This window comes from Python bivittatus, unplaced genomic scaffold (genome assembly GCF_059951505.1).
Source record: "Python bivittatus isolate LINGU-HERP-01145 unplaced genomic scaffold, Pbiv_v1 ctg000190_np1212, whole genome shotgun sequence".
In the NCBI taxonomy this organism is placed as follows: Eukaryota; Metazoa; Chordata; class Lepidosauria; order Squamata; family Pythonidae; genus Python; species Python bivittatus.
The window spans coordinates 14,479,351-14,504,518 of NW_028277042.1; the positions used below are offsets into that span (position 1 = coordinate 14,479,351).

At 37.5% G+C, this 25,168-nt stretch overlaps 1 protein-coding gene across 1 annotated transcript in view; it reads right to left on the minus strand.

The window, feature by feature from the left end:
* ITFG1 (integrin alpha FG-GAP repeat containing 1) overlaps positions 1-25,168 on the minus strand; it is an 83,014-nt gene that overhangs the window by 26,112 nt on the left and 31,734 nt on the right. Inside the window, exons 9-14 of the mRNA XM_007433392.4 lie at positions 22,197-22,291; positions 20,843-21,015; positions 9,854-10,004; positions 8,103-8,211; positions 5,304-5,347; positions 1,871-1,949 (exon numbers count right to left, since the gene is read on the minus strand). Of these exons, the coding sequence (XP_007433454.2) occupies positions 1,871-1,949; positions 5,304-5,347; positions 8,103-8,211; positions 9,854-10,004; positions 20,843-21,015; positions 22,197-22,291 (651 nt within the window). The remainder of the gene's footprint in view (positions 1-1,870; positions 1,950-5,303; positions 5,348-8,102; positions 8,212-9,853; positions 10,005-20,842; positions 21,016-22,196; positions 22,292-25,168) is intronic.

The window sequence follows — 25,168 nt, forward strand, 5'->3', positions numbered from 1 at the left end:
ATATCCTTTGGGTGAACAAATCAGACTGCCCAAGAAAGGTAACTAGTTATTCTCCGTAGTCACTAAAGGAGGATCAGAATCCTACAAAGTGGCATTTGTTGCCCTAGATGGAACTTTGATGGGTCGTGGGTCTTGACAGCCCTATACTGGATGGACCTGTTGGCTGGAGAGGAGATCTCATGTTGGGATAAGCGCAACTCTTTGAATTCATGATTAAGATGAATAATTCTCTTTTGAAATACAGAATCTTATTTTGGCTAAGACTTTGGGAAACATGGACTTATTTAGAAAATTTATGGATTTTTAAGCTGCTTTAAAAGGAAACAGTTTTTCAGATTTTACTTTAGAAAAATGTTCTATGATTTATCATGTCACCTCCCTAATATTCAGACCAGGAGTCTTGAATAAACCTTGGTTTTTTCCCTTATTTTTTCTTTTTGCAATTCAGCCTGTAGTGAAATGCTCATATTTCTGTCATAAGACCTGAATCTCTGGAGCCTAATCAGAAGCCTTCTTTCTCACATATACAGAGTCATTCTATCCCAGATGAATGCACATTTGGCTATTCAATAATTCTGAGTATTTTAGGAGCAATAATGACTCATACTTCTGATTTCTTAGCGTTGAATTAGATGCAGCACTGGAGCAATGTTAGGGAAACCTTTCCAGGGTTTGTTTTTCCAGGGTTTCAATTTATTACAATCAAAGATCAGCCAGTTAGGGAAACCTCTTGGGAAGACATTTCAAGGGTTGCACAGGCTTTTTGAAGGACCTGCACCAAAACAGCAAATGTCTAGATTGAATAAAAATAAAAGACTGGATCACCCAAACATTTCCCTTCTCGATCACACTGGCCATAGGCCTGGGTTAACCTATGAATGTCAAATCACTGGAAATTTAAGTGAGCTCGTTTTCCAGGGAACTGAATGCTCTAGAGCAGTGTTTCTCAACCTTGGGAACTTTAAGATGTGTGGACTTCAACACTCAGAATTCCCCAGCCAGTATGCTTCTTGGGGAATTCTGGGAGTTGAAATCCACACATCTTAAAGTTCCCAAGGTTGAGAAACACTGCTCTAGAGACTCAGCCTTCGTTAGGATTTATATTTCTCTCTGTCCTTCTATCAGGGGACAGGTTTTTCTTGCCATCTGTGTGCTAAAAATGTTTTAATTTATTAAAAGCCCAGATGATTATAAAACCACCCAGACTGACAGTTCTCCTGCTGAGATCCAGTCTGTTACCAGTTTGGGGTAGTTAAGGATGGCCTCCCTGTATATGAGATGCTTATTATAATCTGCTTAATTATATGGGTACCTGCAGCCAGCTGTTCCACAATACTGTATATGATTATGGCACAAGTTCCCCCAAAATATTAAGATATGCAAGCCTGAGATAGTGCTGACTCTATTATTATTCATAAGCAGTGGAATAAAAAAAAAATAAACAGGGAAAAAACACATGACTGCATAAATAGATCCAATGAGTGCAATTAAGCCCAAAGAAAGGTCACAATACATTTATTTAAAGCTGCATTAACTTTGCACTCCCTGCCCTGAAGAGGAAGCCGCAACAATTATCTTTTGTCTTTCTTTTTTTAGAAAAGCCTTTATCCATTTTCCCTCTTTAAAATAAATGCATTTCATTTTCCACAACTCTTGGAGAATATTATTATTACCTGGCTATGAATATTCAGGACTTATCATAGCCTTTGGCTCTTAACAACATGGAGGATTTCTTGCAATTCTGAAGTCAAACCCTGGTGAGGAGGCACCTTTAAAACAGGCAAATCTGTATCTGTGTTGTATATACCCTCAATAAGGAGGATAGGTACTTTGGAAAACCAGTGCTATAGTCAACAGAAAATAGTCTTACCTGAACCATTTTTCAGGTATCCATTTGCATCTACAGTTGTATACTTAATATAAGGTCCTGGTTGATTCACACCAAAGGGCTGAAAGGGAAGAGACATTGCATTATTTTCCTTCCTGAGACTGAAAAATTGGCACAAGAAATCATCGTTGTTGTCATCATCATCATCATCATCATCATCACCATCGTCTTCCTCCTCAATTGGATTCCTTCTGTTGTTCACAGTGTTTGGAACTTTTCATGATTAGAAGAATAATCAGAATAGGTAGCTATTTCCACCCATCTAAATGAATTACACATTTTCCAGCTTGTCTCTGGATAGGACTGCCTGTATAACATACAAAAAATAGCAGTTTTCTCTATACAGTATAGCATAGCTCTAATCTAGCTATGAAGCTTCAAGGTTGATGTGAACACAGAGTAGCATTTCAAGTCACAGCTCCAATCTGGTGTGGGAAAAAGAATCTTCAGAAATTCTTTTTTTAGGCAGTGATGCAGAAAACTGTAAATGCTTCCAGCAGAAATATTCACTCTCATCAGCTAATGCAAGTCTAAAATATGATTGACTGCAAGCTGACAGTTTGATAACAGCAGGAGATGCCAGAAAAAGGGTTCAGGCGAGCTGAAGTCACAATGACTGTATGGCAATTTTAAAGGTTTTCTTTTTAATTACTGGGTGTTTCATTCTTTTATGACTGGGAAAAAGAGTGATGACCAAAGAGTAGAAGGAGATTTAGGATAACAAAGAGAACACTTCTTCATATAGACATAGTCAATGTACAGAAGTTTGCCTTGAGGTCACCCCGTTGGACAGTTTGAAAGAGAGATTTCTGGAGGTCAACGCTATAAATGGCTATTAGTCACCATGGCTGCTTAATATGCCTCTGAAAAGAGTTGCCAGGGAAGTATACCGCTCATAACCTGCTCCTGGGTTTTCCCCAGGCTTCTATATTGAATGCATTCCTGTTGCTGTTGGTGTGGCCTTGCTTTATATGGTTAAGTTTTGTAATGTGATATGGTTTCGGTTTTATGTTATCCAGTGGAAAAGTCAAAAGTCAAACGGTTGTAAATAAAATGTATAAATATATCTGACTAAATGGTTATTTTGTATAATTTAGGAATACAGGTAGTCCTCACTTAATGGGACCAGGAAATTCGTTAGGAGGGGCAGTTGTTAAGCGAGTCTCGCCCAATTTTATGACCTTTTTTGCTGTGGTCATGAAGTGAATCACCACAGCCGGTAAGCAAATCATGCAGTCGTTAAGCAAATCACGTGGTTCCCCATTGATTTTGCTTGCTGGAAGCTGGCTGGGAAGGTCGCAAATGGCAATCATATGACCCTGGGAAGCTGCAACCGTCGTAAGTGCAAGCTGGTTGCCAAGCACCCAGATCACGATCATATGACCATGGAGGTGCTGTGATGGTTGTAAGTGCGAGGATTGGTTGTAAGTCCCTTTGTTCAGCACTGCTGTAACTTCGAATGGTCACTAAACAAATGGTTGTTACGTAAGGATTACCTATACACAAAATAATGAGCATATGCAGGTATAAACAAGGTTTTGCTCCAGAATATTCCATTCCCAACTTGCTAATTTTTACATATTGCTAGTATAATCCAACAGACTCTCATATTATGGGATCTTTTGTCCATAGATCCAATGTGGTAAATTCAAATCATGCTCAGCCATGGAAGCTCACTAAGTGACTTTGGGCCATTCATTCCCTCTTAGCCAAAGGGTTGATGTTTGGTAATAAAAAGAAAGAAGAACTTCCCCCTGCTCCATGTTTGACCCTTGAGCTCCTGGAGAAAAGGCAGGATATACATCTAACCCACAAACAAGCAAATATTAAGTCTGAGGCATACTGGGGGACTTCTGCCTTCTTCAGCTCTGCCTCATTTGTTGCCTAAGCTGCCTCTGATCGTGTTCAGCTGAGGACTGTCTTACAGACCCGCTGAGTGTATCTGCTTCTCTTGTTCTACTCCATTTGTTTGCTTTTTTCCTCCATTTGTTTGCTGTGACTTCTCCCTTTTTCCTGTGTATCACCAATCTTATTTTAAGGCCAGGATTTATATGCCTATTGCTCAACAGCACACATTGCCCTCATCAGTGAAATACCTTCTAACTAATAGATACTGTCTTGCTGCATCCATTAACATCTCTCTAGGTCTTTCTGATATGATTTGCTTCCTATCTGTTCTTTCCATTTTTCAAACACTTTCCTTGTGAAATACAGAACATTTTTTTGAGCCCTTGGACAAGGACATGGTAATTTAAGATGCCAGGGTTCTTTTTGATGTTTAATGTAAAAGATAAGAAAGATGCAGTGCGTGCTTCTGCCTAAAAGACCAAACCCAACTTCTCCAGCTGTGCTTTTAAAGCTTATATGTGACCAAGGCATCTCACTGAATGCTGATACAGCCCTAAGGCTGTTTTTTGGGCTGAAGGGTAAAGTGTTCAGCCCAAAAGAGGAAGAGCCAGCAAGAAAATTCTAGAACATTCATAATACTTAGCCACAGCACTGCCTCAGTATATACAGAATTTTTTTTGAAGTCAAAATCACTATGAACCATAAACATGCTTCCTAGGGAATTTAATGCAATCATAAATACAAATCAGAAGGACAAAACATATGGAAAAGAGAATATCCTTTGCATTTCTCCCCAACTGTCAAGATAGTGGCAAGATACCTTTGGGAAGGGAGAATAAAGAATAAGGAAAATGGTTTAAAGTAACAATGGTTTAAATTGTTTGAAGTGACAAATAAAGGTCCAAGTGAGAAGCAACCATTTCAACAACAGCATGCTTTAAGAATCAAAATTGCCTAAAAGCAGCTCTCAGAAATTGAGTTTTACTTATATGGCCTTTCAAAATTACTTCACTTTTTAAAAAGATTTATTTGGAAGATACATGATACTATATCCAGTGGCCGATGAAAGGCAATTTTTTTTAATATATATATTAAATATATATATATATATGGCAAACTGAATAGCCAATGTACTTTAATCCAACAAATATTTTTATGTTGGATTACTAAGGAGCTTCCATACATACTAGGGACCTTCCATCCACATCCATTGTCCAAACTGGACAATGCTCCATACTACATGTTAATCATGCATTACTTTAAAAATCTGGGTGGAGTTTAAGAAATACATTACAATACAGTGAGTGAAAGAGAACAAAACGAAAAACAGTGAATAAGAGCGAAGATCTCAAACTGTTTGAAGAACTGATATTTTCCAGCCCACAGCCATGACTTATAAGTGAATTAAAGGTTAAATTTCTCCCAACTGAGAATGTGTAGCTTTGGCTGCCATTGCAAAGATTAACTTGTCAGCAACAAGGGCATGGGTATCTTTTGACAAACAGAATGATGGTATGGATTTGAGATGCCAGAACTCCCCAGACACAGATTTTAGCAGCATACTTACTGTTATCTTGTGAGTACAGTCATTTGAACAAAGGCCACTGAGAACTGTGGATAAACAAGAGAGTAGACCAACAGTGGTTCGCACTGTGAACAGGTTTCTTAGGCAAACACCCTCCAATCTAAACACAGTCGCTGCTTCCATTCTCATTTGCAAAGGCAAATGAAGCTATAAAGGCTCAGGCACATGTAATTATGGATGCCCGTCTCACACTATGACTTGGAAAAACATTATTTCTCTCTCCAACATTATGCCATTTCGCACAATGAAGATGCTCTTGTGTTTCATAGTCAGCTGGGTGACTTGGTGCCAAAGACAGGTAGACGTTTGAAAAAAAAAAAATTAACATGCCTGCTAAAAATTAAAAAAAAAAAAAAGCTTTCTAAAGGCTCAGTAGAGCAATACTAAGTCTCGCTTGCAGATGAAGAGCATCATTTCTTTCTTTCTTTCTAATTCAAATTTGAAATGTGAAAAAGTATTAATAGATGTATTAATTGGGGTTGCCTGAGCAAGTAACTTACTGACCCTGGAAAACAAAACAAAACATTTTAATGTCTTGCTCATTCTTTGCTTGCTTCCTTGCCCTTAATACCTTAAAAAAACAACTATTCTGAAACCAATTCATCTCGGTGCCAAGACAGGTTGTAACATGCTGTGATTAAGCAGCTGATTCCTTAATAACTTATTGCCAAAGCTGGGCATCTTTGAAAAGAGTTTGCCCTCTACAAAACAGCTTTGAAAAAAAAGCAATTGGTAGGTTTGCCGTTTTACACTAGGAACACTGTTTGGAGAGAAGCCGTGGAAAAAGCACATTTACCATTATACTGGACTTCTTGTACCTTTCTGCTTTGTTCAGTATTGTAAATAAGATATTTAAATCACTTTTATACCCATGAAGGAACTAGAAGACACTTATCCTTGATCAATATGGTTCTGAAGCAGTTTATGAAACACTGAATGTAAAGTATACAATAAAACTAAACAGCAGATAAATCAGATGATCTCAAAACACTTACTAACTTGCCTGGGTGAATAAGCAAAATTGTTGCTCAGCTGTTCTCTTGAAGAAGGGCAGTTTACAATAGCTGAAAAAGTCATCTCTCTGATTGTCACCTGCTTCACTTCTAATACTGAAGGTACACAGAAACCACTGATGGCAGATAGCTGTGTACCCTGTGGACCTCCACTGTTGCTAAACGACATCTCCCTGCATCCCTCACTATTAGCTATATGGGTTGGGGCTGCTAGGAATTGGGGTTCTGTAGAACCTAGGAGAGGACTGCAATTAATTTAAGATAGATCTTAATAGAAGAGAATGTATGTAGCTCAGGGTTGAACTGTGGAGTCCTTGGGGTTCTCTGAGCTTGGTAACCAAGCTCAGAGAACCCCAAGGACTCCATAGATCTTAATATTATTTTAGTTTAAACTTTAGATAGCCTCCTCCCTCCTCCACCCAAAGCTAATTTTATTCAACAGATCTGGAGGATCAACACTTTCCATCAGAATGCCTGGTGAGGCACAAAGCATGCCTCTTTTATTACCATCCTAGCTGTGTACTGACATCCCCCCAGCTGTGTACTCAGGAACAGCAAGCGGTAGATTGTCCTGAAGTTAATTCTCCATAGCTCTGCCTAAAAACAGCCCTACTCCTGGGCCTCAGCTAAAAGCGGCTGAAAACAGTCTTTTGCATTTCTTTATCTTGCATAAGTTCCCCTGTCTGATGAAAATGGGAAAACCATTTTTCGGGAGGTGTTTGTGTACGTGTGTGTGTGTGATGATTTTGATCATTTGTACTCTCCATGCAATTTAATAAGCAATTTTATATAATGGAATATAGTTCCTGCTGCAAATGTTTACAAGTGATTTGGAAACACACACACACACACACACAACTAACAAAAGAGTGCATACAAGCACTCACATGTTTATGTAGTTAAACTAAGAACGTTTCACACACAGTTAGCAGTGAAGACTGGGAAGAACAAAGAGAATGTATGAAGGGCAAGAGCAAGAGTAAGGAATATATCTTCATTTATTTCTTTATTCATTTCAAATATATCGCATTTAAGAGATCTGGAGTGTTATGAAAACACAGCTTTCCTTTTTTACTTTTTTACTTCCTGCTTTGCCCTTTTGCCACAAAAGTGAGAGTTTAGCTCACTTTTTTCACCCAATGCTTTTGCTCTAAGAACTACAGAACTGAGAAGGGAAGCATGAAGTCCACCATCTGAAGACACCCAAGTTACATAGCTATTCTGGGAACTACCAACTAACCTATTTTCTTTCTGCCTTTCTGGTTCCCTTTTAATTTCTCTTGATTTGTCTTGCACCCAAGACAAAGACATTAAAGTAATATTGTTGTTGTTATTCCTACTCTTGGATAAAATGGAAGATAAAATGGAAACCATAATTTTATTTATTTTGTTAAATTTAGAGGCCACCCGATTCCAGATGACTCTGGGATGCTGATATTATAAGACAATCAAAACAGAAAGAAAAATCATGAAAAATTCCAAATGCTTCCCCAAATGTTCATACCGTATTACTTTTTATACTTAGACTGTTAGTGAATTAAATGTGTAAAGTAAATAGCAAGAAAGTTCTAAAATAAATAGAATTGTATCTAATTAGGTTTTCTTTAACCTGTTCCTCTCAAGTATACATTTTAATGTAATCTCCCTTCTCACCTCATTACTACTTAATAGTAATTTTTCTGTTGTTCTTAGGCTGGGTAGGAAACTAGAAGCAGTATTGAATTTTCCCCTTAATAGCATTTTAATGTTTTCATACTGAGACACTCACCAATGACTTTAACAAAGTAGGCATCTGCTTCAAAGTTATTTTTTAATGCGTGGATTGCAAGCTCTTTCTTAGGAGAATTCTTGCTGAGGACAATTATATCCAAGATTCCCTAGAGACAGAAAAATGCACAAGCAAATAAATGAATTAGCCACTCCAACAGCACTAAAAGTGTCAATAAAGTCAGAAAATAAAAGTATGCAGGTCATAAAATATTACATCCTTTTAAAATATTTACATTTTTAAATAGTAAAGTCTGGAGATTATAATATTAATTTTCAATCAAAATCAGATTTTAAATCAGAGATAGGGATTAGACCTGGTTTATAAAAAAGAAAAGTATCTGGCTGTATTGCTCAGAATATTGATCATGTGATAATTCAGAAAGCAGAAGAAAGATACTTTACAAAAATCTTATTATGACTTGACTAACTGCAGACATTCTCTTTAAGATGAGACATCCCTAAAGTGGGGCACTGCCAACTTTATTGTAGACTCTAAATGCCAACAATGAAGTTGGGATTGCCCAGTAGGGTAAACTTCTGGTCCCTCAATTGAATTTTGGAAATAAGAGTAGCTGTGATGAAGAAGGACTCTCTTCTCTCCAATTCCTACTGAAGACAACCGTTTGTATCAAAAGAAAACTTTTTGCAACTCCTTATAGATGTTTTCTTCCCATGAAAAGAAGAGCACATCGCCAAGGCAACTAAGTTTAGGGTTGGGGTGGGATAAGGGAATATAACAAATGAATTCTGCTTTTGGCCAGGAAGGAAATATAAAAAGAGAGTATCTTTCATTTCTGCAATTTGATATGCTAAAGATAAAGACTTTCAAGATGAACTTGACTCCTGGTGACTACATGGACACTTTGTAGAAGTTTTCTTGGCAACAATCTGGAAGTGGTTTGCCGCTGCTGCTGCTGCTGCTGCTGCTGCTGCTGCTGCTGCTGCTTCTTCTTCTTCTTCTTCTTCTTCTTCTTCTTCTTCTTCTTCTTCTTCTTCTTCTTCTTCTTCTTCTTCTTCTTCTTCTTCTTCAACTTTACAGTCTAGCGTGCAGCCCTGAGTTTTCTCAGAGGTTTCTCATCTAAATATTCACCAGGTCAACTAAGGTACTTAATCCAGCATTTTGAGAATGGTGCGCTCATTGTAAAGACATAAGACGCACTTCCCTATCCTAGAACTTCCAGCTATGTTGGATCACATCTCCCGTGGCACCTAACTATCTACTAGAAAAAAGGATTGGGGGAATAGGACCCAAAAACATCACAATGAAGTTCTACAGGTTTTAAGTTAAGGTTATTGACCTTCATTTTAAATAAAACTTTGCTTATTTGATCATAAAAAGAAGTGTAATCTTGGCATTTGAGAGGTAAACTTGGATCAAGAAGCTGAGATATGACAGCAGCAGATACTTATTCTATCCATCGGAATCTCAAGCAGGGTCTGAACAGCAATACCGCTTCCTTCTTGCATGTCCTTATCTCTGAATTTAGTTTTCATGGCCGATAGCCAAAGATGAGGCTATTTCCTATTGTTTTCCCCGTTAAAGCCGTCAGTGGCTCTGAATCATATCCCAGGAACAGTTTTTTTTTGCTGAATCTATCCCTCTGCTCATGAGATCTGGTTTACATGCCCTGTTTCCAAGATTTGTTAGATGACCCCTAGTATGAAGCAGAGTTTTGACTAAGTGTTAAAATAAGAAAAGGTGGATGGCAACTAAGAAGACGGGAAAACAGCAGAAAGAGCTCAACTCACATCTTCATAAATGTCAAAGAAGGTCGCCACCACGGCATCCTTGATTTGATTTAGATCTGACAGCGCCCAATGAACCTTAAATGTCCGGCGTGCACCCTTGCAACTTGCATTCCTGCATTCTTCATTCTCTAACAGGAAAGCCTGCTGGTTGCTGCAAAGGAAGGAACAAAAGAGGTATAGGACTTAGCCTCTTTTCCTATCTCCCCCTCATGACACTGGTTGCAAGCCAGCGTCATAAACATTTTATGGAAAATCCCACAGTCACTTAAACATAGCAGCCTTGGATTGCAAAGTGTGGGATTAAGTAATTATCAAACAAGGAAACCTCTAGGCAAGTTTCTTTAAAAACAAAATAGCACTCCAAACAATTCCTAGCACTTAATAACTTTTTAAAAAAAACCTAGAAGAAACAGAGTCGTGATGGCAGAAGCGGTAATTCATGTATAGGTTGTGTGCTATTTCCAGTTTGGAAGAGAAAAGGATTTTGTTTGAAAAATCACTCTTGAATGAATCCTGCCCTAAACTGAGAGGAACCATATGGAAGAAACGGAAGGTTACCAAGCTTTAAACTATCACTTGTTTTCCCCATCCCACTGTAGTCACTGGCTCTCCTTGGTAAGGCTGGACAATTTCACATGAGCAATTAGATGGGTTTATCTAGTATCAGAGTTTCTCAACCTTGGCTACTTTAATTCTGGGAGTTGAAAGTCCACATGTCTTAAAGTTGCCAAGGTTGAGAAACACTGATCTAGTACCCTTCACTAGGTCAGTCTTCCCCAGTCTGTTGTTCTTCGGATGTGGTGAGTCTGTCTCCCCAGGTTCCCAATTATCAGGACCAAACCAAGAAAGCTGTACTACTTGTTATGCAGAACTCTGGGAGAATAAGTTCTGCACAGATGGTGTTACAGTAAGTAAAATATCTAGTTTCCTTGAAAGTGAATATCAAAGGCAGCCAAACCTGCAGATAGATCAATAAAGTGGAAGAATGTTCTGCCAATGCTAGGGTTGTATACAGTATAAAGTAGGTGTATGTAGATATGGTAAGAATGGAATCTGGGTTTTGAGAACAGAAGAAGAATGAGAACTATCAGCTATATTGTACTATAGGCATCATCACTATCTATTAACTCTAAAACATGTAAGACTCTGGTTTCTACTTAAAGTCTGTTTTGCAATTTAACAAAGCTCTGTCTTACCATCTTAAGAAGCTTATTTTAACATACTTTATGAATATTTACATACTTACAACCAGCATGAGTCATAAGTCCCATTATGTTCTATCTCCATTTTTTTCCCATTCTGTTTCAGCCCAGTATCAACCTATTAAACCATCGATAGCCTATTTAATTATTTTTGTCATATACCATTACTGGCCTTGTTTAGGTGCAATAAAAGATGACGTGCTCTAAACAACAGTCTAGAATTTCTTTTCTTCCTTTGGTATATGCCTTTCTAAAACATCACTCAGAATTTTATAGATAAAATTACTGATAAGGTTTATTATTTTATGGGCTATGCCAAGTTGACAGCGGTATGTAAACTGTTTACACTTTTCAGATACAAGTAAAATGCTCAACTGTATATGGTAAGAAAGACAATGATAAGACAGGTAAATATTTATCTAGCTCCCTTCTATGTAAGGATAACATTCCCACAGTTTATCTCATTTTATTTTCCCAGCCGCCTAGCAAGGTAATGACAAATTCCAGAAGTGCAGAAACATTTATCTGTTCCATCCAAAACAGTCAGATTTGTGGCTCCTTGTGTAATGTTTAACTGCAGAATAGTCCAACTCCTTAGCTCCCTTCATTTTAGGTGGCTAGTATTTAGACCTAGGAAGCAAATCAATGAAGCAAAATTATGGAGCTTCTTAACAGGTCAGATGAAGCTACTGGAAACATTGCTACAATGCCAGCATTGAATGCTAAAGTCCAAGCAGAAAGAGCTGATCATGAATGGTGATAAGGCCCAACCAATAGTTGACTTCTGAAGGCGGTTTACAATTTCAGGAAAAAAGCATGGGAACTACTTTGAGATAGGGAAGTAGTCATCTGCATGCCCATAAAACACATAAACCTATTTCACAACTGCCAGAAAAACGGCAGAAGGAGCCCCCGAACATCTATAGAGTCAGAGATGCATTTAAGTGTTAATGTCAAATCTACAAACTACAAGAATGTAATAAAATTCACTCAGTCCATTTTGAAACAATTCAGTTACAGCTGATCAAGCTGAAGCTGAAGTATTTGTGTAAGTATTCTGATTTAGGGTTAGTAAGGGGTGAAATCTTTGGCTAAAACCTCCTTTCCTCCTCCTTTCTTTTCTTACTAGTTTTGGAGGCAGCGTGGAAAGAGGAAAGGGCAGCAACCTCGCTGGCTAATTTTCTTTTCAAAGACAAGGGGAGGAAAAAGAAGACTGACCCTAGGATATGCTGGAAAGAGAAACCGTTGCCTGCCCGGAGTTTCTCTAGAGTGCCACAGTGGCGTTTCAAAATTTAACAACACACAATCAACTGCAGTGCAGTAGGAGTAACAGATTCTGAACCTTTATCTGCAAAAGAACAGGGGTGGTGGAGCCCTGCTTTTCAATGCCTGCCTCCCTCCCCCTGTAAAAATTCCCTGCAAACAGAAAGGCAGTGCAACATGCTAAAAGGTTCAGCCAGCTCGAGGCAGCTGCACTCCAAAAATAGACACTGGCAGGGAGTGGAGTTTGGCAATCTTCAGTGACGAAACTGATGCTGTAAGCACTGCAAGGCTACAGGCACCCAATGTGCCCCTTAAATCCCTCAACCCATCACTGTTGGTCCCTACTTGGATAGGGGCTCTAAGGACCACATGCTGATAGGCCAGGTGTATCCTGAATCTGCATCTGTTGTGGCTGAATTTGCTAGTGTTCTACTGGGAGTCCTCATTTAGCGACCACAACTGAGGATGTAATGGTACATGGGAATAACCTTGAGAGACTGGGTGCTGTCTAGGTAAGGTGCTGCCTAGGGAATGGTCAAATAAAAGAGAGCATAGCCCACAGCCAGATAGTGGGCAGATCAAGAGGCTCAGAAGGGACCCTCCCTAAGTTATCGAGCTGTAAAGATGATGGCGGGAGAACTGTACTTTCAGACTTGCAAGATTCTGTTAATGTAGCCTTACAATAAAGTAGAATTAGCTCATTGGTCATGTTTCCTGTCTGGCCTACCTGGGAAGACTGACAGGGACTGGCAACTCAGTTGTTACGTGAAGCAGTCACTAAATGAAACTGCGAATGTGCTTATGATCTTACTTCAGCTTTTCTTTGCTTTACAGACCTGCAAATGTCATAAATGCAAGGACTGGTCACAAAGCTACTTTTTCATCACCATCGTAACTGCGAGCGGTTACTAAATGAGGCAGTCGCTAAATGAGGACTACCTGTATTTATGAGGACTTTGGTTTCCATAAACAGTTCTCATTAACTATACTTTTCTGGCTGTTGTCAAGTCCATTCTACTATTTAAACTCTCTTCATGAGCAGACCCACGAAGACCCAGGAATTACTAACTAGTTGTGCAATCCTATACATGTCTCCTCAAAAGGAAATCCCATTACTCCTACTCAGTGTGGAGGTACAGGCCAATTAATTAATTATATATCAATTAATATACATTAACGTTGATATAGTCTCCATTATTAATACTACTCAAACACTGTCACAGTAAACAGAATGTGACTTAATTTTCTATCTAAGTGACAAATGAAAGATCAAATACCTTAAATCAAAGTCTAAATGATTTAGCACTAAAAGAAACAAATAGTTATATTTTCAGTATAGAACAGTTCAAAATTTAAAGGCAGACTTGCAAAAAAGCAGAGTTAATGCAGAAATCTGCCAGCTCAGAATGAAACATCACCTTCTATCCATTTTGATAGTGGAATGCAACTGAAGGATGATCTCAGAATTAAAATTATTTGAATGCATTCCTGCTATCACCATGTAATCTGAATCTCTAAAGCAAATAGGAAACCTTTTCCACTGTAACCAGGCCTCCCTTCCCCAATCCACTTCACACTCTCTTTTACCAGATTACTAGGCTGAATAGCAAGCAATGCTTGAAAGATTATAGGGTGGGTAGAGACAACTGGATTTGCAAATCATGATTTTTGGAGTATCTGAGGGATGGGAACAATCTATTTCAACCTTAGGAACATGCATTGGTGCCCACATTCACATATAGCTTTTATTTTAGTTCTCCATCAAGAAATTAATATTTCAACAACCTCACTCCATCCATCTCTTCCATATACTGTGTCACGACAACAAGGAAACTACTTTAAAGCCTTTTTAAAGAAAGGTGGCAAAAGCATATAATTAAGTCATTTCTGTGTCATGGTGCTATTAGGTACTCTGGCATGGCCCTGGATGAATAAAAAGCTGCATGGTCCTGTTAATTCTACCCGGTTACATATCTTAGCAATTAAGAAGTAGACTTCCTAGGCCAGGAGCAGTCTTGAGCCAAAGGTTTGCAAGAGGGGCTTTTATCACTTAATCACAGTAATCAATCATCAAAATTAGATCAGTGGTTGCTAGAATTAAAAAAAAACTGGGAAAGAATTAAATGGTTCACCAATTAATGAAATGGGTATAGCTGTCCTCCCTTCCCAACTCCTGTTGTAATTTTTGGGTGAGTCTTCTAATATGGTTCATATAAATAATCTAATTAGCAATCTGAAATGGAAAGTCTATTCAGTGCAGCAAACTTTCCTTGTTTATTAAAATAAAGAATAATTTGTGGGGGAGGGGCAATTCTTTATTAAAAATATGCTCCCAAATTTTTCTTTCCATTCCCTGAGGTTGGAAAGGACTTATAAGGATGCACAACACAGCATTCCCTAAGGAACGCTCTCCATTAGGAAATCTGCCTGTCTCCTCCTTGCTGTCTTTTGGACTGTAGACAAAACAATTTTTGCCTTCAAGGGTCTTACTTGGATGAAAGTGTAAATGTAGGTTTTGTAGCGCTTTTATCTTGGTGGTGTTTCAACTTAGTTGCTTCTCAGGACAGACCACGTTTTTTAACCATGGTTAAGCTGAAATTACATCTGCCTGTTCCATCTCTACTCTGGAGGAGTAAATGGCTAGTGTGAAAAGAATCTTCTGTAGGTGGAACAGCAGATACTTAAATTAGTATTTTGGCCATCTCCCAAATCACCTATACAAGGAGAGGTTGCAAAAAAGCCATTTGGTGGTTACTGAAAATTTAAGATCAAATTGTAGGCTGTGACAAGACATTGAAGTGGAGGCTAAACTAGGAATAGCAATGTCTAACATCACAAGGCCCTATGGTTGATCCCAAGCGTGGATATCTGATCTGAATGATAAGATCATCTACTTCTTGTTTTACATCAACATTTCCTGGCCATTTCTAAGCCAAGAAGCACTGTATTGGAAGAAATTCCACATGACTACTGTCAAACCGCCAAACATTTTTCTCTCTCTTGATTCACAAACTTTGAACACATCAGAATTTTTGGGTAGCATTTTCCAAAAGAGTTCCCTTTTCATTTTGTAGATAGATCAGAATTAATGTGTCCGTATTATACATCAGAATGTTACAAATACACATAAAAATGTTCATACATATATTAAAAGATATTTGTTAACTGAAAACTTTCTAAATTCAAAGAGTAAGAGACTTCCTTTCCTGCCCACATTTGTAACACAATTAATGGGTTCTAATGAACACATGACAACTATATAATCAATCATTAATCTTATTTAGGCCACCTATATACAACCCATTTTATAACTATCACAATAATCTTGACTTTTTTTATTGCACTTGTTAACAACTGTCAATATATTTCCTCTCTAAAATGGCACGCTAAGTGTTTCATGTTAAGAGCCTCCCCTGCCAATTATCAGCTTAGATTTTACAAGAATTTATAAATATTTATGACCACCTTTGGCAGTTCATTCGCTGGCAGGAGAAAAACTGATTTTGTTTTTAAAGAACTACTCTTTCCACACACACACACAAGCAGAAATAGCATAGGTAATTCAAATTCCAGTATGGAAGTGGTAACTTTTAGTAAGAACCCCCACAAAGTTGTGAAATAAGCTCTGCTAATTTCATGTTTGAAAATCTGCCAGATGGAGGCCACCACAAAATTGAGGGAAATAAAAGCTTCTACCAGCATATATGAAATATAGATCTCTCATTTACCAGAGATGCAAAATTATTTTTCCCTTCAGTGTTTCAAAATGTATAGTCCTCATGACTTGGAGCTACTAAATTTTTAGGGCTAAGCTGCGCCATAGCTACATTTGCTGGGACTGAATCCCAGAGTTTAATGTGTACCTTTATTTCTTAAAGCAGTTTTCTTAACCCCATCAAGAAATGTGTTCTTATTCTGTATGGTCCCTGTTATTTTTCTTTTCTCTTCCTACATTTGAACAAGGGTTGACATCTTGGTGAAATTATCTTCAATTAGGCAGCTGTGTACAATTACTACTTAAAAGTCAGAACAATTTGCCTTCTTGAAAAATCACTTGCTTTCTTAAAAGCTTTTAACTTCCACTATAAGTAAGGCACATTAATAAATGTTCCTTAAGTGAATCTTGAAATCATATAGAATTAAGAAAAAGAAGTCCTTTGTTCCTCTCTTACATGCAGTGGAATGCTTTCTTATTTGGGGTGAAGGACATACGTCTTCCTCGATTACAGTAATCAGCAAACTCTTTCAGCACTTGCTTTCTAAACAAAGAAGGGCTGATATTATAAATGCAGTGCCAGAACACATACCCCCATGTATCTGGAGGACATGCTACACAGTTATAGAAAGCAAAGAAATGTGTGTCATGCATATTCACAAATCTAGAAGGAAAGGATCAAGAAACAAAGGCTGCTAATCAATGTCTAACATCATTCTTATCACAAGCAATGATTTATATTGAGGGAGAAAATGCACGTGTGCACAAATTTTTACACTCTGGATGCCCACGTTCATTTCATTTGTGCTCCAGAAATGTGATGGGTGACACATGCTGACCTGTATTTTCAGAAACACGTTTTGGAGAACATTAATCTCTAAGGAACACTAGTGATGTGTCGTGGGTTAAACATGGCCCATGCCTGATTTATACTACATCACCAGCTTGTAGGTACTTTCTATCTTGTCTTTAATGTTAAGAGGCCAACCTCAATTCAGCAATGAACTCAATTCTTCTTCAGCAGATAGGCAGGGGATGCAAGCCCTAGTAAAGGGGCAATTAGCAGCACTGGATGTCACTAACTGTCCATTGCCAAGACATCACAACATTATATGCAAAAATGGGATCTGTTTAACCTAACCAGAGGTTGGTTTCTTTCTCCACCCTATCTGCCTCTCCATGCTTCCTGCCACCAAATGAAGTGTTCTCTGGTGTCTGGAAAAAGACTCAGAAACCTATGTTTTGGCTGGAATAGAGCAGGGACACTTGGTTGGGCATACTGGGGACTGGCTTAAAGGTTTGTGGACCAAAGCAGCAAATACAAGGTAAACAATAGCAAAGATTACAGTACCCACATCTGCAAAGTAATCTGTTGTGAAGAGCAGGGCTCAAGGATGAGAGTAAGGGGGGACGCAGCTTAAGTCATGGAAACTTAACTGGTAACTTTGGGATATGCAGATATCTAAACAGAATGTGAATAAAGAAATGGGATGACGTTCCCTAGTTTTTCCACGGTGGACCTGACATCTTCCTAGAGCTGCTGCAGCTACTAGACATTTACTGGCTAATAACATGCTCCTTCTGACACACAACACTGATCCTATTTCTTATCTAATTTGTGAAATCCTTTACTCAAAATTCATTCTCTTAGCTGTTAATAATATTCAACAACATCTGTAACTCTGGCACTGCTAAAGTCATAAAGATGTCAATTTTAACTTTGCTGATTTGGTAAACCAGCTTTAACTGGAGATTTTTCTTATACATCAATGGACTTCTTTATTTGTCTAAGGCCATCTAATTACCAAGTGGCTTAAGGTGGCCTTGAGGCTTCCAGCAGCTTCATTCTTCTGTTTGATTTCATAAACTTTTATTGGAAAAACATTCTATCTCTCTCTCTCTCTCTCTCTCTCTCTGCTTATTAAAAGAAAACTGAAAACCGCTAAAGCAATCTGTAATCAACTCACAGCTATGTCAGTTAGAGAATGAGGAATGGTGTAGTCCCAATTAGATTTATATAAGAAAATGTCATTCTTATTATTCTGAATACTATGTAGGCGGCTGTCACACACAGAGATCAGAATAAAAATCTATTCCTTTATTGTACTAGTTATTTCCAGATTATAATGTTTGACTTTTTTTATTCATGCAACATTAAACGGCACTTTATAAGAAATAGGCATTTTTTTTCCCAGACTGACATCATCAACAGTTTAGTTCTTCTGGAACCCCAACACAGCAGCATTCATTGGGAAAGGTCTAGAAAAATAAATATTTGAGCTTCATAGAGCTTTCTTTCCAGTCTCTTACATATTCCATCCAATAGCAGTCTTCTTGTGGTCTCAATTTAAAATAGTTACTGAGATTATGCTTGAGCACTAGCAGCATTAACTGATAGTTCTAAGCCTGTAAATCTCAGTAATTTCAATATGAAATGAAAATAAAAATCCTGGTAGCTTTGCGTGTAAAGTAGAAGAAAAATGTACCATCAACTTTGGCCAAAGAGAGGAACATCCACCAATCTGTTCAACTTGTCTGGCCATGCAATTTATTTATTAAATTTATAAGCTGCCTGACTCCCAGCGACTCTGGGTGGTTTACAACTTGTTAAAAAAAAATTAAATATTTATTCAGGACTATTTTATATTGTATTTTTAACTGATTTTAGCTTCTCTGTAAACCCCCCGGAATTGTTTTTTTAACAAGATGGGAGGTGACTATATACACACACACACACACGCACACATGCAACACAAAAAACCCGCAAAGATGGCAGAGGTAACAAACCCAGGATGGGAACAAAGAAAAAGAAGAAAAGGACCCTTCGATCTTTAATTTCTGTTGATTAATATTCCAGTTTATTGAATTAAGAAGAATTTGTAATGCTTCTAAATGCAAGTGCGTGCATATTGAACTAGAAGCATATGCCATGGAAAATAACGAAAAAGGAATAACGTTCCTGACCCTGTTCCTGCTACAACTTCTTGCTTTTTTGTCATGCGTCTACAAACCGTATTATCGGCACTCTTCACCAGACAACAATTGCTTTCTACAGTCTTAAAAGCTATATAAAGTTTAGCTCACTGGCATTTTTGTGACTTGTTCAGGACGTCTGAAGAGAAATGCTTTAACGTTCTGTTTTTTTATTGAAAAGACATGCTTGTCACTCCTGTAAGTATTTGGGTCTGTCTTTAAAAATGTGGAACTAATGGTTACCTAAAGCTTTTTAGAAAATGAAAGCCAAATTCAAAGAGTGTTACGGAATTACTGTATAAATGCAAAGGCTTTTCTTATTAGTATTCGCATTTTTACACACAGTGCCTCCAATTAAGTGAAGTTTTGTAGGTGGAATATGCAGTAACACAGTGATCAGTAGAGAGGAGTGACGGGGATGAATTTGGAGGAGATACTGAAGCATGCTTGTGGGATGAATAGACACACTTTTTCCTTCTGTTTTTATTTCAGCAATCCATCAACAGTAAGCTATTAAAGACAACCTTAATTATAACCATTAATCTAAATGCTACTTTAAAAATTGTAAGGATTTTAAAAAAATCCACCAATACAAATAACATGTGAATAGATGATCGAAACCTACCATGCAATAAATCACTTTTCGGAGTAATATTTCTGCAGATGCGCTAAGTTTATAAAATATATTCTTAGTTTCATTTTATTTCAGTAACCTCTATGAATAAAAGCACTCTCAGGATATTAAGTAGAAATAGTTTTCCATATTCTGGATGCCAAATAACTAAGCTATTTTTTAATTCTTCTGTCCTCCTTCCCACAAAATTAAATAAAAGTTGATGTAGCAAAACAGAATGGTGTTACTAAAGGAAAACAAATACAGAAAAAATATATACATCATCTCGGAAATAAGTGACATACTCTGTCTGGATACTAACTGAAGGAATAATTCTGAAATATTAATTCATGTTATAGTAGTCTGCCAGTTTCCCAATGACATATTCATAACTGAACGTTTTATTTCAAGCTATTTTTCCCTATGCTCTGCTTTTTGTGACATCTAGCCTAGTGAAGAGTTCTGGAAAATTCAAAACTATATCTACCGTTTTGGTTGCTCCTAATAAATATATTACCCAATTATGCAATGTGGACTACTTAAACCTTGTAGCAAACAAACAAAATGGGACTTAAAGTTCATGGATGAGGGATTAGGCACGGCTTATTGACTTTTGTCCTAATCTTAACACTAGAGCTGCATCTTTAATACCTGACATTTGAAAATCTCCAGTTTCAACAGTGAAGGGGGGAATTAGCATATATCAACAAAGGGTCAGGGAGGGGAGGAGAGTAGGTGAGGCTATGGCATGCCTGAGGTCCTTCAAACCATCACAGGAATGATCTCTGTAAATGCAACTGGTGAAGAATTATACTGCATATTGGAAAAATAAGAAGGAAATGTATCTGTACTTCTACACAGCTTCAGCAGGAGAGCAGAAAACAGTGAACATGTAATGCACTTCTCTTCCTGGACTTCCATTTCTAAAATGCTGCTTACCAGCAGAAAAATAGGCCACTTAGAACAGAAAAACAGACCTATTCTAAGACCATTCAAACAATGTATTTAGAAGGAGGGATTTTAATTCCACAAGGCAGCGTTCCCAAATTGGTGTTGTGCTGGGGTGTTGGAACCGCTGGAACTATGGAAGTCCCAGCACATATGGAGAATGCTGAGTTTGCTATAAGGACTGTAATATCTTAAAGTGAAGATAGCCACACGCACAACTCTGGCAAGGAAAAAAAGTTATGCATCCAAAGACACATTTACTGGCAATACTATACCTTCCTGATGTGTTTTTTAGTATAGCAAGCGCATCTGGATAGCCATCCATGTTATAATCTCCAATATGAAGAGTGATTGGAAATGAAATTTCATCTGAGGTTGGATCATTGGTATGTGAAACAAAACCCCATACATTTACGCCATCTGAGAAGTTCTGCAACACTGGAAACCACTGGAAACAATAAAGAGGGGGGAACCCCCCCAAATAGTCAGGATTTATTGGCTTCAAGGATCTGAATCATTGAACAAGAAATATTCCATCAATATTATACTGCAACTGAATAGACTTGAATTCATAGGTTGAGTTGATAGGATGACATGAACTGTTTATGAATCTTCTAAATGTATAAGAAAAAAATGCTGTCAGAACTCCTTAAGTCCAGTTTTGATGAAGGAAGGTTATCCTAAGGGCAAAGAAGAGAGGAGGATTGCAAGATTTGCATAGATTCACAAAAGCATGTGGGATTGGAGAACTCAGAGTATCCAGTGTTGCTTAAAGTATGACCTTGAGCTAATCCCCACCCCTTAAAAGCTATTACATACACCTGCTGGAGAAAATAATGTGTTGAAAAACACAGAACAACATAAAGCCATTTAGCCCAATTCTTTAGATGCTAGTGCTTTGAGGACATTTTCAAAAATCCTAGTTGTTTTTAATGAAAATTTTTAGAGCAAGTGTAATTAGAAAGAACCGCTTCATGTTTCCAACTGCAGAAAGAAAAAGTAATGTTATTTGGCTCCAATGCGGCCAACCGGGAACAGAGGGTGAACAATGGAACCATATGAGATGGCCTTGTAGAATATTAGTTTCTGAGAGTAAGGCTATTAAGGAAACTGAAGTCTCTCCAGGTTGGCCAACCCAGGCCCAGTTCATGTATCAGCATTCCTGACAAGGTCCTTTCCAAGATCCTTGCAAGCTTCAAGGAAAACAACACTATAGCTACCCTACCCAGTCTTGAAGTACCTTTACACCTAGAAATTTGTTCCGAAGGTACTCTCTCCAGAGAATATCATCACTGCTTCTTAAGAAACAGGATAAAGTATGGGGTGATTACTTTGGCCACAGAACCCTGTTGGTATTTGTGCTGTATTAAACACATCTTTGCACCTGACGTTCCTTGAGGATAAATACTGAAAGGACTAAGATTGTGGCTAAAGACCACCTCATCTCTGGGTATCTGAAAATGTACAACCCTCGTTTATACTTCTGTGTTTGCTGCAGCAAACTTGACTGCTGTATAAAATGGCTCCTAATTATTCCCCTTTTGGAGGCAACTTCAAATCTTGTTATTGGCTCATCTTTAATACACCACACATTCAAATTCAAACTATGAAGACAGCAGCACAGCATACCTCATCCAGTCCTGGTTTAGATAGGTAGATGACACTTTTTTGACAAGCTGTATCTGCACAAGCTGGCAGCAAATGTTCAGTCTGCCCGTCACCATCTGGCAAAATAAGAGGACGATAAAAATAATTCAGCATAGCAGAATACAAAAATGTCCTTTTTATCACCAGGAAAAAATTGTATGTATACACAAAGACAATAAATGTTGGTAAAATATAAACAAAGGAAGCGTCCTGATAATTAAAAGAGAAGTTGTGATCCTTCACCTTGTCAGCCTGATATCTTGCTCTTCTGAGAGTTCAAAAAAACAGATTCTGTTGTCAAATAAGAAGCTTGTTCATCATTCTGATACAGAAGAGACTGATAACCCAAGTTAAGAAAGGTGATTGGATTACCTCAGTAGGGATAAAGTAAAGAGTCTTAAATCTGCTTACAACCAAGGTCTCAGATGCAATGGCTGGAGTGTTAGGTAGCAATATCTAATTCTCTATCTGGGCATAAAGCTCACCAGGTTACCCAGTCACACATTTTTAGTCTGCCCTATTCTCACAGGGTTATGAAGATGAAAGGAGAATCAAGTAAGCCAAGAAAAGGGGATTAATAAAAAACGACAAACAAATAATTGGACGGAGCCACAAAGAGGTAATTTTGAAGAAACGGTTATGGGGCCTCTTTTTGCAGCCCGTCCAAATTCTGATTGCTGTAAACATTCAGACATGATGCATTGTGGTTGAAGTGGAAAGGAGGGGGAAGCACTGAGGTGTTGCATACATGATTTTAAGGATGAAATAACTGCATTTCCACCCCTTAATGTTGGTCTCACAAAGAGCTTCTGAAGTGATATCCCTGTATTTGACAGGTGTCTCTTACGGGTGCCACAAAGAAAAGGAGATCTCGATATTATAAAATCCTCAGGTTGAAGGGAAAAAAGTCCTCATCTACATAGGAAGTAATTTCAAGGCATGGAATAAGTTTTCTTTCTGCAAAAATATATATTTTTTTTGAGGGGTTGGGAATATATGGAAGAACGTGCATGTGAACATTCAGATTAGAAGTGCCATTTCTTAACTGCAGTCTCACAAAATAATTATTTTGCATGCATATCACCCTTTAGATAGCATGGTATTTTTATGTTCTTACCTATGTATTTATGAAATTTAAATGATGCTTACAAGAACATGCCATAAATACTGTAAGTAGACACAATACCTCCAACAAGTACTAATTAAATGATCAGGCAATTAATCAATAGTATAGTTTGCTGAAGACTAGGCAAATAACTGTATGAAATTAGAAAACAAACAACAAACGTATCCTTACATTCTCTTAAAAGATATCAGTCTACTATGAAAAACACTTTACTATGGAAAGGACTTTATTTAAATAAAAACCATCATGATACAACCATCTAAACAAGTACTTTCCACAGCTATGGATCAAATTGAATTAGTAATGAATAATCTTCAAAAGTCTTTTTACATAGCAGTGAAGACCAACAAACCTATTCTTCTCTCACCATCTCTAAAAACTTAACAAAAATGTTTTCAGATTGTACTTTATATATTATAAATAAAATATTTATATTTGCAAAAAGGTCATTTGTTTATCCTCTGCTGTCTACTCTCAAGTCAAACGAAACATTTGTTATGGCCTTGTTGATTGCATTCTGTTTTGTTTGCCACCTACTGAGATAACTTTTATGTTCCTATTTGGTTTAATTTTCATTTTAAATAAAAACCTCCCAAGGCTTTGTCCTTTTTAATTAGGGATGTAAATACCCCAGCAGGTGACAGTGATGGAGACAGGATTACATTAACACCTCATCATCACCTCAATCAACTTTCTGGAGCTTATAAAAATATGTCTAGGTAGCCTTGGCACGCTTATTAAATGAAAATATTGTAAGCAGGTGTTATAACAATTTAAATATAACACCAACTGAAAGCTGTGATAACTACTAATCGTTTAATGAAAGATTGGGAGGCAAATGTGGGGTCTACCCATAAAGTGTTCTAAAAGCAGTTTTATTTATTCATAAAAGAGTTGCAGACTTATTCTTCTGATGGTGGTCCATTACACCAAATTGATATATTATTAAGGAAAGCTATCCAACCTTAAATCAGATGGAGAGGGGTGGGGCAGGATTGGGAGTCCTAAAAAACCTGTAGTTCAGTTCAAATACAATGGGGATTTAGTGTTATGTGGAAAGGGTGTGGCAGTATCTGGTCTCCTCCCCAACTTCTGCATTCTTGAATGAGAACAAAATCTTCTGTTTCTACTTGAGAAGAACCACAACTCCCTATGATACTTGCCGTTGTAATTTATTTTTAAACCACTAAGCTTTCCTAAAACTATGATTTGATAGTAGTGTGCTATGAGGAACCAGATGTCAAGAACAATCATAGTTTGTTCAAAACTGACACCTAATTGTTTCTTCTTTGGGATGGGTGAGACAAGGAGATCTACCCTGCAAGCCATTTTCTGCTTTGTCTGAACAAGATATTGCTAAGCTATGTTTTGTTTAACTATAGTTTTACAGATCCCAATGCCTGTATTTCCACTATGAGTAAACCAAAATTCAACTAATCCACAGCCTGTCTTTTATGAGATGAGAATCTAGCCAGAATATTAGGAACCCAAACAAAAATATTCTATATTTCTTATATCCCAAATGTGCATTATCTAATGTCTATAAAAATATTAATACCTCAACATTCTTGAATCTAAGGGTTAAAGGATAAAAAAGGGACTCCCCCCAATTTTTGGCATAATTATATTCACTAAGATTCTTGAATTATAAACACAAGAAATTAAATATTTACTATATATATGGCTTTATCTAAAAAACACAATATCTCAATTCACAATGTTCTTCCCCTAAGATTTCAATGCATAGTGGCTGTGGCTAAAAGAATGATTTTAGCTTTCTAAAGTTGATAGTTGATGAATGTGACTCTCCTTTAAAGGTAAACAGTAC